The 13,616-nt window shown below is 45.9% G+C and overlaps 1 protein-coding gene across 12 annotated transcripts in view; it reads right to left on the reverse strand.

The window, feature by feature from the left end:
• Positions 1–13,616, reverse strand: part of LOC112236864 (GRB2-associated-binding protein 1) — a 68,162-nt gene that overhangs the window by 13,852 nt on the left and 40,694 nt on the right. For 11 of the 12 annotated variants that reach the window (XM_042329633.1, XM_024405466.2, XM_024405464.2 and 8 more), the window contains 2 exons: positions 3,220–3,348; positions 2,761–2,926 (listed from right to left, as the gene is read on the reverse strand). In XM_042329633.1, coding sequence (XP_042185567.1) covers positions 2,761–2,926; positions 3,220–3,348 — 295 coding nt within the window. Of the gene's footprint in view, positions 1–2,760; positions 2,927–3,219; positions 3,349–6,679; positions 7,015–13,616 lie in introns of those variants that run through there. The other variant, XM_042329635.1, reaches the window with a different exon arrangement.

A 13,616-nucleotide genomic window follows, 5' to 3' on the forward strand; every position in this document is an offset into this window, starting at 1 on the left:
TCTGACTTGTTTGTGTACAGAAAACAGTATAATGTTCTATAAAAGCACTACAGAGTAGTGGGAATTGTATACCGAACACATGACTGAGATACCGCAAGATACATCAGTACAAAACAGGTGATGAGTCAGACTTGAAGGACACATTGTACATACACAGGCATGCATGCGCACTCTCTCTCACACACACACACACACACACACACACGTATGTGAACCACGCAAACACCGACTTTCACTAGACTGTCAAGTCTTCACAATCAATGATTACGCATGAGAAGTACAACCATGAAATTAAAATGTAGCATTACATGTACATTACAGTTTGATGGAATCTACTGAGGAAAATATAACAAACCCAAATGCTTCCATTCTTCCTACAGCTGTTGTATCTGCCAATGTTATTCACACCATTAATACTCAGCTATATTTTTATCCAAATCTGTTTTGCCTTTTGAATCCCAACCATGGCCAGACAGCATTTCCTCAAGGTCTCTGCCTTGTCCTTCTCCATATAGGTCTGTGTGGAGACTACTGTGCTTGGTTGGGCTCTATTCATAATGTATTCTCTCTGCCTGCATTACTCCCCACCTACACTTCTCAGTGTACGCACACGTACACCATCTTTGAGTGGCTCCCTAAGTGCTCAAGCTCAAGGATGCGCACCCTGAGATCACAGCTGCTCTCTGAATCTTTACTCTCCCGCTTGTCCCATCCCGCTCTTCCTCTCCTCCACTGTTCTCTTGTACACCCTCTCGCTCAAATCGCGCCCCAATCAGTCACTATTCTCCTGCTTTATCCTGTGCACTCTCCTTCTCGCCCTTAAATCACTCCCTATACATTGCATCCCTTCATCTCTCCGCCTCTTCTCCCCATTCCCCTCTTCAGTTCTCTCCCTACCACTCTCCCCTCACTACTATACTGCTTTATACACTATCACTCACTCTCTCCATCCCCTTGTTTGTCTGGTCTTATGTGCTGATTCACCCAGGCAGCAGCATCTCCCCCTCCCACACCGCTGGGATACAGCCCTGCTGCTCCAGCCCCCTCCACTCGCTGACATTTCCCCAGCCACGGTGCACCTTCGCCTGGGCGCGGGAGTGGGCTGAACTGTCCCCTGGGCTGTATGATCAACGAGCGAGACTTCGCGAGGCACAGAGAGCAGTAGCCAAGGCAATATGAGAGCCACGCCGCTCCACCACAGAAATCTGCACGGGTATTAAGACAAACTTGCTGCTTGAAACCATAATAAACTCAACATTCCAAAATGGCCCCATAGAGACGTTGTGGTTGAAGTTACACTAGAACAGGGAGGGTAGGATACAGCCACAACACTGAGGAAGGAGTGAAGCTGACCTTGTTGGAAACATGGTCGCCCCGTTGTCATAGATGTAGCGGGTACTGCTGATATCATAGTCCAGGTCATTTCTCCTCAACTAGGGCCTCTAACCTTCTGATTAAACCCACATGCATTACAATAGTGAGTTTAGATTATAGGGTCCATTTCTGCAACTCAACCACGGCCTAAAATTAACACGCACCAGCTGCAAAATGCAGGTAGATTTTGGCATTGGTTTTGTTTCCTAGCTGGTAAATGAATCGCACAAAGTCAAAGAACTACGAATCATATATAGCCTATACCACCTCTGCTGCAACACTGCCTGGGCTGGAGGCTGTGTGCACCTGAAGAGTGAAAGATTCATTTTTAGAAGCTCTACCCACAGGCATAAACAATCTAATTTCCAGAAAAATGTCAGTCTACTGATGTGAGACTTTGTCCTTGTGTTTTTTGGCCATTTACATTGTTTTGTTCACAAGCTAGGTTGTTTTTCTATGTTTGGGTTTCAACAGCTAGAGAGGACAAGACACTCTCTTACTAGTCAGACTCAATCTCACAGGCACAAACATGAAGACTGGATTTGCGTTTCCACGGTAACCCTGCTCTTAAAGGGACAGGTTAACATCGGTCTCATCTGTGATAGTTTTGTTAAATTTAATTAAATTTACCACATTACTTCTTACTAGTAATAAATGTATTGTTTTAGAAAAATTACAAAGCATGCTCATCCGTTTTGAGTGGCTGGTAGATTTTTCAATATAAAAAAATAGAGGTAATTTTAGGCCCTGAACTCGACAGTACCTCCCATGTCAGCTGAGAGGGAAGTTCAGGTCCGGAGGCACCTGTATGTGGCCCCACTGATGACGGTGGGAATGGACGTAGAAAGAGGAACTCTAAATAAACCACAATTCTGGTTTGGTGGGCCCCACTCACTCGCTTTTCCCTGAGTAAGCGCGCGCGTGCAAATGAAGTAACGAATGTGAGAGAACAAATGAGAGGGAGAACATAGGACTGACAGAAAGACCGCGAGAGAAAACAAATGAGAGCAACTGAGAAAGGGGGAACAATAAAGGTAGAGAAGGAGAGAAAGTGGCAGTGGGGCTCAGCTTAGGGAGGGAGGGGGGGGGCACACAATGCTTTAATTATACAATACAGGGAAACGTGGTAACGTGAACCCACCTGAAGACACGGCTCATTAGGCCTCATTAAGCCTGTGCTGGAAACAAAGGCTGCTTGGCACAGTGTCCAAACCTACACTACACCAGGATATGATCCTTATGTGAATGACACGTGTGGGGAAAGACTACCGTTTCCTCATGCATATCACTGTTCTGTTGCATTTCTGCCTTTCTCTCACTGTATAGACACATCTGAGTTCCTCTCGTGTGTGCGTGCCTGCGCAGGGATGTGTGTAGCATCATTACCGTCGTCCGTGGGGTTGAAGCCGCAGATGTCACAGATGTAGCGGACCCACTTGTTCATGTCGTCCTCCGTGTCGGCCACCAGGTAGAAGACGCGGTCGATGGTCTTGATGTCGAAGATGAAGCTGTGCTCCAGGTCCTTCTTGTTGAACGTGAGCCCTGCGTCCACCTGTGGGGGGCATGTAGCTGTAGCATTACCAACCACATTACAGTAGGGCTTAGCATTAGCATAACAAACAATAGGGGTAACAATATCCGTTGTAGCCACAGTAGCAATAAGCCACAGTCAATGTCATTACTGTTATAACTGCCTTTTAGCAGTATTAGCTAGTGGTACTGTAGCATTACTAGGACCATTAGTTTTCCCTGATCACGTGACCTGACAAAAAACGTATTACATAACTAGGGTCCAGAGTAACAAACTCCGGGCCCTAATCAGCCGTAGCATAAGTAGTGTTTCACCTGTTCACACAGGTTGAGGTCGATCACACGGATGGGCTTCTTGGCGTGATCATTCTTGTAGTACTCCAGCACGTCTGGGTCGCCCGAGAGACGGCCGCTGCGGAGAACAAACCACCGCTTCTTCCATGCCTGCAGAGAGACGGGAGACATTTTAATGTTGATGATCTGTTCACATAGCATCCCTTACTTAAAAATTCCACAGTACACCCCGAAAACCTCCCCCACTCCCTCTTGAAAAGCTTAACAAACCCCTGAAGACTTCACAACAACCCACATTTTTGGGCATGGCCTTGTCCTAGAGTGGCTCAGGGGACTAGAGAAGAGCGAAAGAGAGAAAGAGGGACAGAGAGAGACGGACCGAGAGAGAAAGGTCACTGTGTTCGCTCATACGGCTCCATTCCTGGCTGACCAAAGGCTGGACAGGGGCTTTGTTTTTCCACCCTGGCCTCTGTGTGCTTCTTTCTAACTCTCCCTCTAGCTATCCCTCCCTCTCTATCGCTCTTTCCTCTGGTCCTGTAAGCCACACAAGGACATGCCTGTGTTCAAAATTCACCCACTCTCCCCCTCTTCTTATATCCCAATCCATCCCTCTACAGCCTCTCCATCTCTCTCCTCTGAGCCCCACTAGGACAGACATGCCAGAACTGTGTGTCTGGAACACCCAGAGCCAACAGTCACCACAGACAGACATAGTTTGGTCTGGTTAGGTCTAGTAGCCCGACTGCGGAAGAGCACAACCAACCACTCTAAAAAGGGCCACAGGCAATTAGGATTTTACAATAGGATTTGTCTATGAGACACAGGTTCCGTCCGAAATGGCACCTTATTCCCTATATAGTGCCAAACTTTTAACCAGGGCCTATAGGGAATAGGGTTCCATTTGGTACACAACCACAGAGCTTCCAAGGCAGATAGGGTGTAAACACAGGGCACAAGACCCAGACAATGGGATATTGCATAGAAAAATTATCCAAATAGAAACCCATTCTATTTCTATGGCAGATTTAAGACTGTGGGATGGATAGGGTTGACAATGTGGAGTGGTTTAGTTTTAGTTGCACAAAGGCACTAAGAAAAAATCCCAGGTGTCAATGATCATCAGGCACTACCATCTGAAAGTCAGTCAGAGGAGGGAACGAGACAGAACCAAGTGAGATGCCTAAACAGGAGTCTGCTCACTAATGCTTTTATTTTTTTTTACAAATGAGGCCCGGCCCATCTAGATGTCTTGTCACCTTGTTAATTTGTTCAATGAAACCTGCTCCCTGAACTAGGAGAAGCTAACTCAAGGATAATAGGGGCTAAAAAGCACATGATGAAAACAAACTGTGGCTAATTGCTATGAGCCACCAACTCGCTGAGTCACTTATGCTAAGCTTGAGTTTTTTGGAAGGATTCATACCCAGATTGCAGCTTTAATTGTGCTTAATCACTCCGCTTCAGGTTGAGCAATATTGTGGAGCGAAATAGACTGCCTATCAATGGACACTTGATAGAGGTATTGAATATTGAACAGTGAAATTGGATACAAAAGATGACATAACAGAAAACAAATGCTGTTCATGGAATTTCAAACTAGGAGGGGAAACCAAACCAGTAGAAAAACAACTCCCCTTGGAGATCAGAGCCCTGGCCTCACCCGAGCACAGCAACGGCCTGTGAGGAATGCAAACTAAAAGCTTTGTTGTTGTTTTTTCGGGTTAAGATTTTAACCGGATTAACAATGCTGTGTATTTTTTTCGCCCTCCCTTCAATTGTTTTTCCATCCACAGAGTTCCCTTTGTTAGCGGGCCAAGCTCCGGGTAGGGACGAACAGCCAGGAGGAGAGGAGAGAGAACTCCGGGTGGGAAGAGCATCGTCCTGCTGTCCTACTCTGTCAACAGGAGAGTCGACCCTGGAGAAATAAACAGGCTGGCTGAAGGAGAAACTTCACATGGGCGAGCGGGCGCGTGCGCGCGCACACACACACACACACGGCAGAAACACAAACAGAGAAATGCACGTTCACACACACTTCGAAATTCTAATAGACCTACATTCATGGCACAACCCTGCAAAAAACCCTAACACTCCTTACAGTCATGAAGTAAACATCCCGTCGCAGGGTTCAAGAGGTCTGCTTGACCCCGCCCTGCTCCCACACAGTATGCTCCACAAGAAACTCTGCCCTAAAATATCAACATTTAATAATCACTGTTTATTCAACCATAAAACATGAACAACCAAAAACAGCCTCTAGATATCAATACACAGAGCAATAAACTCCGTCTGTGTAGAACTGGTCCTGTCCAGCATGAACTGCAGCCTAACCTAACCCAAGCAGCACACATTAGCATGTTGTTGTTGTGCTGCTCTGTTGCGGTCAGACAAAAGGAGTGCGACCCCTCTCTCTGGTACATGACAAAGCACTCTGGGCTCAGGTTACCCTGTGGGGACACAGACAGGGCCATGGGGTGAGGTTACACTGGGGGGGGAAGAGCGAGAGGTTAGGCCAGGCCTGGGTCGTGTTCATTTTTGCTAAGAATTTCTTATTGGACAAGCTCAGGTAGTCCCTTCCCGTTTCAGTGCTTTTTATACCATTTGGTGCCTAATGAAAACAACCCTGGTTTAAACAGACATGGGGACATTTGACAGATGCTCTTATCCAGAGCAACTTACAGGAGCAATTATGGTTAAGTGCCTTGCTCAACACAGATCTTTCACCTAGTTGGCTTGGGGATTCGAACCAGAGACCTTTCAGTTACGAGCCCAACGCTCTTAGCCACTAGGCTACCTGCCACTCTGCTGCTGTCCATAGTACCAGCTGGTCTGACTAGTTTCAAAGGTGCTGGTTAAGAGCTTGTTGAAGAAGCCTTGTTTGAGTGGTGTTTCATTGCAGCTTCAATACAGAGTGAGTTTTGCAAGCCTACTTGATTCATGGGTGCTTTTCCCATATTAGCATGATAGTAGACAGTGTGTAGTGGTGCGAGGAAAACGGTCAGGGATGGAGAGCTGTGTGAGAACATGCGCAATGAGAATCACTCTCAAAAGCTCTTTCTCCACCGACCCACACACCCCATGTGGCCATTCCATTCATCACACCTCGCCTCTAGTTAACACTTAGCTAACCTGGTCCCTGTAAACCCCTGCCATGTTCCTATCCAGTGAAACTGCACGCAACCAGAAATGCCATTGGTGTCTCCAGCCAGACAGCCAATGGCATCTCGCTGACACATACTTTCTATTGTCAGTGGAAAACAGTCCAAAAAGCTCTTCACAACAACCACACATGACAGTGTGTGATGCACACAGTAGCTGAATAGCAGCAGTGTTAGACAGTAACTGTCCACAGACCTAGCCTGGTTCCAGATCAGTTTGTGTCGTCTTGCCAACTCTTATGACAGTTAACACTTGTGACAGTTACCATAAGAGATGGCAAGACCGCACAAACAGATTTGGAACCAGGCCAGCACAGACCTACCTTGTGCTATCGATCCTGAAAAGGCCAGCAGGGGCAATGAAGACTCTAGCAGTGCTGAACCCCTGTTACTGTCCTCTCCTCCATTGTAGTCAATGAGGCACAGAACAGTCAATAATCCAATAGTCCCCACAAACTGATCTGAGAGCAGTCGTTACTGATCACAGAACACAGCTAATCCAAGTTGATCTACTTCACAAGGCCCAAGACGATAGAGTAGATCTCAACTGATCCCAAATCAGTCCTTACATACAACCAACCAAACAATCCAAGTAGTAACCAAGTGTGTGTTGACTCTTCACTGTCTGGGGGAGTGGAGTGGGACGGGGTGTGACAAGACAGAGGAGCCCCTGGTGCAGCAGCTGTCCCCCCCTCCTCCCTCTCTCCAAGCGCCCTCCCCTGCCCTCTGATAGGGTGTGATGCAGGAAGAGACCCCTGTGCCCGCTCCAGCCTCCAGCCAGACAGAGACACCATTGAGGGGATGACCGGGAGGGCTGGATGGGGGAATGCCATCCGAGTGGAGTCACACTGTTGCCATCAGGGCCCCACTGACCCAGAGACAAAGACAGAGAGGAGAGGGGGGAGAAGGGGAGAGAGATGGAGTGTCTGAGAGAAGAGAGAGGTAAAGGAGGACGACAAGAGTTAGTGAGAAAGAAGATAAGCGGGAGAGAGAAAGCTAATACAATATACTTGAAGCACTTTACCACATTGGGGGTTTCTCCCCCATTGAAGACTGGTTATGGGGTGTGGTGGGTGAATCAGAGTGACAGGGACAGACGTTAGGGAAGGGGGTAACAGTGGGTGGGGCACAGGGCCCTCAACCGCCACATTCCTGGCTATGGCCTTGGTCCTGCCCTCAGCCCTGGCCTCCTATCCAGAGAACAGTGGCCTTTGTTGGGCTTGACTTTATCAAGCTGACCCCTGGAATATCTGGAGCTCCAGGGCTTGAACCTTCTGCCTGATAGATAGGGGCCAAAAGGGGCCCAGAGTTTTAAAGATTCCCAACTACCTAATCGTCTGCCCATTCATATGTATTTACATACTGGAGTCTTGACATATCTACTGCTGTACATATGATGTAGTAGATCTTGTGTAAATTCATGCAGTGCTATTTGGCTGATAATTTGATTTATGCTGATATTTCTTGATTACCAGTGTAAAAAAAAAAGATAGTTTACATTTTACTGCATTGCTAGGAGCTAGTAAACCATTCTCTGCATCTGCTACATCAGCTAAATTGTGTACGTGACCAGTAATCAATTGATTTGATTTGATTACTGTACCAACACTGACATACTGGGAAGTTGGCAACAATACCAACCCATCATACAGCATGATGTAGCCTAGAGTCTGGTTTATTATAGTGATCTACACAGACCCAGATTAAAACCAAACACCAACCCATCATACAGCATGATGTAGCCTAGCGTCTGGTTCATTATAGTGATCCACACAAATACAGATTAAAACCAAACACCAACCCATCATACAGCATGATGTAGCCTAGCGTCTGGTTCATTATAGTGATCCACACAGATACAGATTAAAACCAAACACCAACCCATCATACAGCATGATGTAGCCTAGCGTCTGGTTTATTATAGTGATCTACACAGATACAGATTAAAACCAAACAACAACCCATCATACAGCATGATGTAGCCTAGCGTCTGGTTCATTATAGTGATCCACACAGATACAGATTAAAACCAAACACCAACCCATCATACAGCATGATGTAGCCTAGCGTCTGGTTTATTATAGTGATCCACACAGACCCAGATTAAAACCAAACACCAACCCATCATACAGCATGATGTAGCCTAGCGTCTGGTTCATTATAGTGATCCACACAGATACAGATTAAAACCAAACACCAACCCATCATACAGCATGATGTAGCCTAGAGTCTGGTTTATTATAGTGATCTACACAGACCCAGATTAAAACCAAACACCAACCCATCATACAGCATGATGTAGCCTAGAGTCTGGTTTATTATAGTGATCTACACAGACCCAGATTAAAACCTAACACCAACCCATCATACAGCATGATGTGGCCTAGCGTCTGGTTTATAATAGTGATCCACACGGACCCCGATTAAAACCACTCCTGTACTTAGTGTTTATAATGGAGAATCTTCTTTGAAAGCTATTTAAAGTAGTCCAGGCGTGGGCTTAATCTCTGTGCAACCGCCCTCGACTGTTCTAACAAACTAACATCTATTACATAGTCTAACTGTGGCACCTCTCATAATAAACAACCAAATGATGATGTAATAGTGAAAGTGAACATTCCAGAAGGATAAGCGCACCAGCTGGTTGGGGAGTTCCACCGGGCTCTAATCCTAATCAAAGAATGTTCTGGAAGGGGAAGAGAGAAGAAGAATGGGACATTATGCCACCATTGAGGACAGTGATTAATGACAAGCTCCGGTACTGTAGCTAGAAATGAGGCCAGACAGCTGGAGGAGCTGGCTGGTGTTTAACAACCGTGAGACTGCAGCACCTTGGAGTAGGACTGCTGCCGATCTAGGATCAGTTTCACCTTTTCGATAGATCTTAATGAATACGATTACATAGACAGGCCAGACCTGGATCCTCGATCAGCGTTCCTACTTTGAGATACTATGTTAATATGGGCCGAGCAACATAATATTCAATATATTCTTTATCATTGCTAACTACATAGTAGCTTCTTCCTGCACTTATGAGGGCTAATTCTATTGCAATTAAAAAGGTTGCTAATGCACCTGAAGAGCCTTTAAGAGCGCAGATGGCTATGGATGGTCCTCCAGGGTAGATAAATGGCACACTTAAGCACATCCATATACTTGACATATCTGATGGTTTGAGAGTTAAAGCTAGAATCCTTAAATTGCACTACAATCATTTTTGGTCTTATAAATTAATGATATATACCCATTAACTTAGTTCAACTGTCATAACCCATCAGCACCCAAAATATCAGCTTGTTTTACTCCCATGTTTGTTAACTAAGTAAATGTAAACAAACAAGCCTCAAAACATGGTTAAAACTATCATTTTGATATCATGGCTGGTCGGTCTATGAATGAGACTGGTTCTATTTCTTTAGGTCCATTCCTTAACAAAACAGAAGCGGGTGGAGGCTTTATTGTTTCAAACAAATAGTTCAACTTTAAGCAAGGCAGGCCTTGGGCTTTTTGGGATGCCTGCCACAGTAGCATTTGGAGCAAAAGAGAGAACCGTCAATTGAACATATAGGACGGTGTTGTTCCTAGGATACCAGCGCCAGCGACTGACTAGCAGGCGAAAGGTGACGCTGAAGTCATTTGTAAGTGTGAAATGGGCCCTGGCTCGTGTGCCAACGAGGGCTAATGTGGCACAGCGTGTGCCCTGCTGGACCAATGGGCTGGAACAGCGGAGTCCAGTCCGTTTGGAGCAACAACAGGACCCACTAACTACATAGCCACTGCTAACCATAAGCTCTTGGGTTGGTCCTAATAGTGGAAACTGACAGTGTTTGGTTGGACAGGTCAGGGATTTAGCCATGGTGCTAGTCTTGCGGGGGAAATTAGCTGTTACAGCCAACTTTAGCTTGGTTGCTTCTTCATAAAGGGCCTACCTGCACATTGAACAGATATTCCCACATTGAGCCAGGTGGGGTGGTGAATGGTTCAGGGGGTGTGTTACGATGTCAGCAGCTCAACAAGGAGTACCACAGATTGGCCTCGTAATCAACTGACTCACCCAGGCATGAGCCAAGAACAGGAGATGCACACAAAGAAGACCGAAAACAAACTTGGCACTGGAATCGGATATGCACTACAGTAAACCAGGAAATTAACTTGAAGGGTTTAATCTGTCTTGATAAGTGTAGCGAACCAACGTAACACCACGAGACGAATCATAACCCACTGACTGACTGGGTTACATAACTGATTACAGAGGTTACTGGGGCCGTTTGTGTCGGAATTTGTGACCAGAGCCCAGCTGTCCCAACTACATATATAAACACACACAGCTGCTACCTTTGAGAGGAAAGACTGAGCCAGGCACACTGGCTTGTGTTCAGTGTGTGTCAAACATGTCAGGGCAGAGTCCCGGGCTACCACCGCTCGTGCTGCTGGCACTGCCACCAACACATGTCAGCTGCAGCAGTCTGCCTAGCACAGTCAGACAGTCACCTTCGCTGACAACAACCACCTCTCACCTCCTGCTCCATTATATTTAACACTGCAGGCCTATGCTGCCTAGTGACAAGTGAAAGCATGTTGGTTGGTACAATATGAAAACAAAAATCAAGGCCAAGTTTACATTCTTTTAAATGTTTTTGTCATTTAGCAGACCCTCATACAGAGCGACTTACTGTACATACAAGTCACGTAAAAAGTAGATCATTAGTGTTAAGGAAATAAGGTTGCCATTTACAAAGGCAATTGACCGCTGAAAACGTTGCCTCACCTTTCAAAGTACATCCATTAAATGCATCGTAATGGCTGAGACTCAGTTTCTGCAGGGGAGTGATGTCACTCACTATTGACGCTATGGTAAACCCTAACCAACTCACCAACCTCAACCACATCAAAAGCCACTTTCCTCATTTCCCCATCTACTCATTACCAGATGGATTGGGATTCCCTTCCTTCCCACTTCCCTGTGCTCCAAGGGCTAGAATAGGTCATACTGCATCTTCCTAGACGATACTCCGGGAGGTGGTATCTGCATGAGGTCTAAATGCACACGCCCAGTGGTTAGCTCTGAGGCTATTATGTCTGAGCGGCCGGGCTAATGGGTTAAGCAAGTGTCGTGGTGGAGAGTCAACCATTACCCCTCTGGTCCAGTGTTCTCTCCCTCTCCATCTGTTTCTCTGGTTCAAAACAAGAGCATATGTTAGCTTCTCCATCCATTTAAAGTTCAGTTTTTACAGTCTCTCTCCTACACTCAAGACAGCAGGTGCCTCATGAAATATCCCTTTCTCTCAGTCCCCCTTTCTTCTTTCAGACATTGTGTGTGCTTAGTAAGGGGTGAGGTGAGGTCAGATTATTCAGGTCAAGACCAGAAAATAATGATACAATTGTAAACCATCTTTTCTCTTAAGAGTTTCAAAGGGAGAGACTGACAAAAGAGTAGCGTATTAAAGTCTGTTGATTTATGAAAGGAAACGTCTGGATGATCGTGTCCTGAACCCTTTTGCTCCCATGACTGAGTCAGTTGTCAGTATTACTCTGGAACTATCCCTTACTCCGATTAGCATTAGCATAGAACTCCGCTTAAAGTCAGACCTGTGGATAGATTTATTCTGTTTTTCTATGTTTGGTATTAGCAAAAGCATGGGGCTAACAGCGTTTACGCATTTGTAGCATAGCATTGGCACAACTCACTTTGCACATGTTTTTAGCATTATAATAGCCTAGCTCCCTCAGTGACTCTGGTGTGGTTGTTAGCAGTATAAGCCTAGCATAGCTCTCTGTGGCTTTGGGTGCGTTAGCATTTAGCGCTGGGCCCAGCAAAAGCAATCTTGGCGGGAGGTGGGATGGAGAGAGGGCGCCGGGGGAGTGACCTGCAGCTCCAGCTGCACTGACTCATCCCCGGCTGGGAACAGCCTCTCCGTTTGTTCCTCTGAAAACAGCTTCTCTCCAAGCCGAGAGAGAGAGCGACAGAGAGCGAGCGAGCGAGAGAGAGAGAGAGAGAGAAAGAACCCGAGAGAGACAGGACAGAACCAGAGAGGAGGCAGGAGTGAGCATGGAGGAGGAGAGAGGGAGAGGAAAGGAGTGGAGGGGGGAGAAGAGGTCAGGGTATCGATGATGCCATAACAAATAACAAGATGGCTTGGTGACACTAACAAAAAAACGGGGTTACATATTTTCAGGCCGGCCAATGGCTGCTTTTCTTCCAGACTAGGTCACTTGGAGGTGAAGTACGACCAAACCCTCTCATATGGACTACATAGCCTAACCTAAGCCATAAAGAAACAATGAGCAGTCAGTCGTCCAAGGGGAAAACACCAGGCAGAGACCCAACCCAGAGAGGTACAGTTGAAGTCAGAAGTTTGCATACACCTTAGCCAAATACATTTAAACTCAGTTTCACAATTCCTGACATTTAATCCTAGTAAAAATTCCCCGTCTTAGGTCAGTTAGGATCACCACTTTATTAAGAATGTAAAAATGTCAGAATAATAGTAGAGATAATGATTGATTTCAGCTTTTATTTCTTTCATCACATTCCCAGTTGGTCAGAAGTTTACATACACTCAATTAGAATTTGGTAGCATTGCCTTTAAATTGTTTAACTTGGGTCAAACGTGTCAGGTAGCCTTCCACAAGCTTCCCACAATAAGTTGGGTGAATTTTGGCCCATTCCTCCTGACAGAGCTGGTGTAGGTTTTTAGTCCTCCTTGCTTGCACACGTTTTTTTCAGTAATGCCCACAAGTTCTCTATAGTATTGAAGTCAGGGCTTTGTGATGGCCACTCCAATAGCTTGAATTTGTTGTCCTTAAGCCATTTTGCAACAACTTTGGAAGTATGCTTGGGGTCATTGTCCATTTGGAAGACCAAGCTTTAACTTCCTGACTGATGTCTTGAGATGTTGCATCACGAGTCAGGAAAATTATGTGGATATATTGAAGCCATCTATTTTGTGAAGTGCACCAGTCCCTCCTGCAGCACAGCATCCCCACAACATGATCCTGCCACTCCAGTTCTTCACGGTTTGGATGGTGTTCTTCGGCTTGCAAGCCTCCCCCTTTTTCCTCCAAACATAACAATGGTCATTATGGCCAAACAGTTCTATTTTTGTTTCATCAGACCAGAGGGAATTTCTCCAAAAAGTACGATCTTTGTAACCATGTGCAGTTGCAAACCAGTCTTTTTTTTTTATGGCTGTTTTGGAGCAGAGGCTTCTTCCTTGCTGAGCAGCCTTTCAGGTTATGTCGATATAGGACTCGTTTTAC

Source organism: Oncorhynchus tshawytscha, linkage group LG11 (genome assembly GCF_018296145.1).
Source record: "Oncorhynchus tshawytscha isolate Ot180627B linkage group LG11, Otsh_v2.0, whole genome shotgun sequence".
In the NCBI taxonomy this organism is placed as follows: domain Eukaryota; kingdom Metazoa; phylum Chordata; class Actinopteri; order Salmoniformes; family Salmonidae; genus Oncorhynchus; species Oncorhynchus tshawytscha.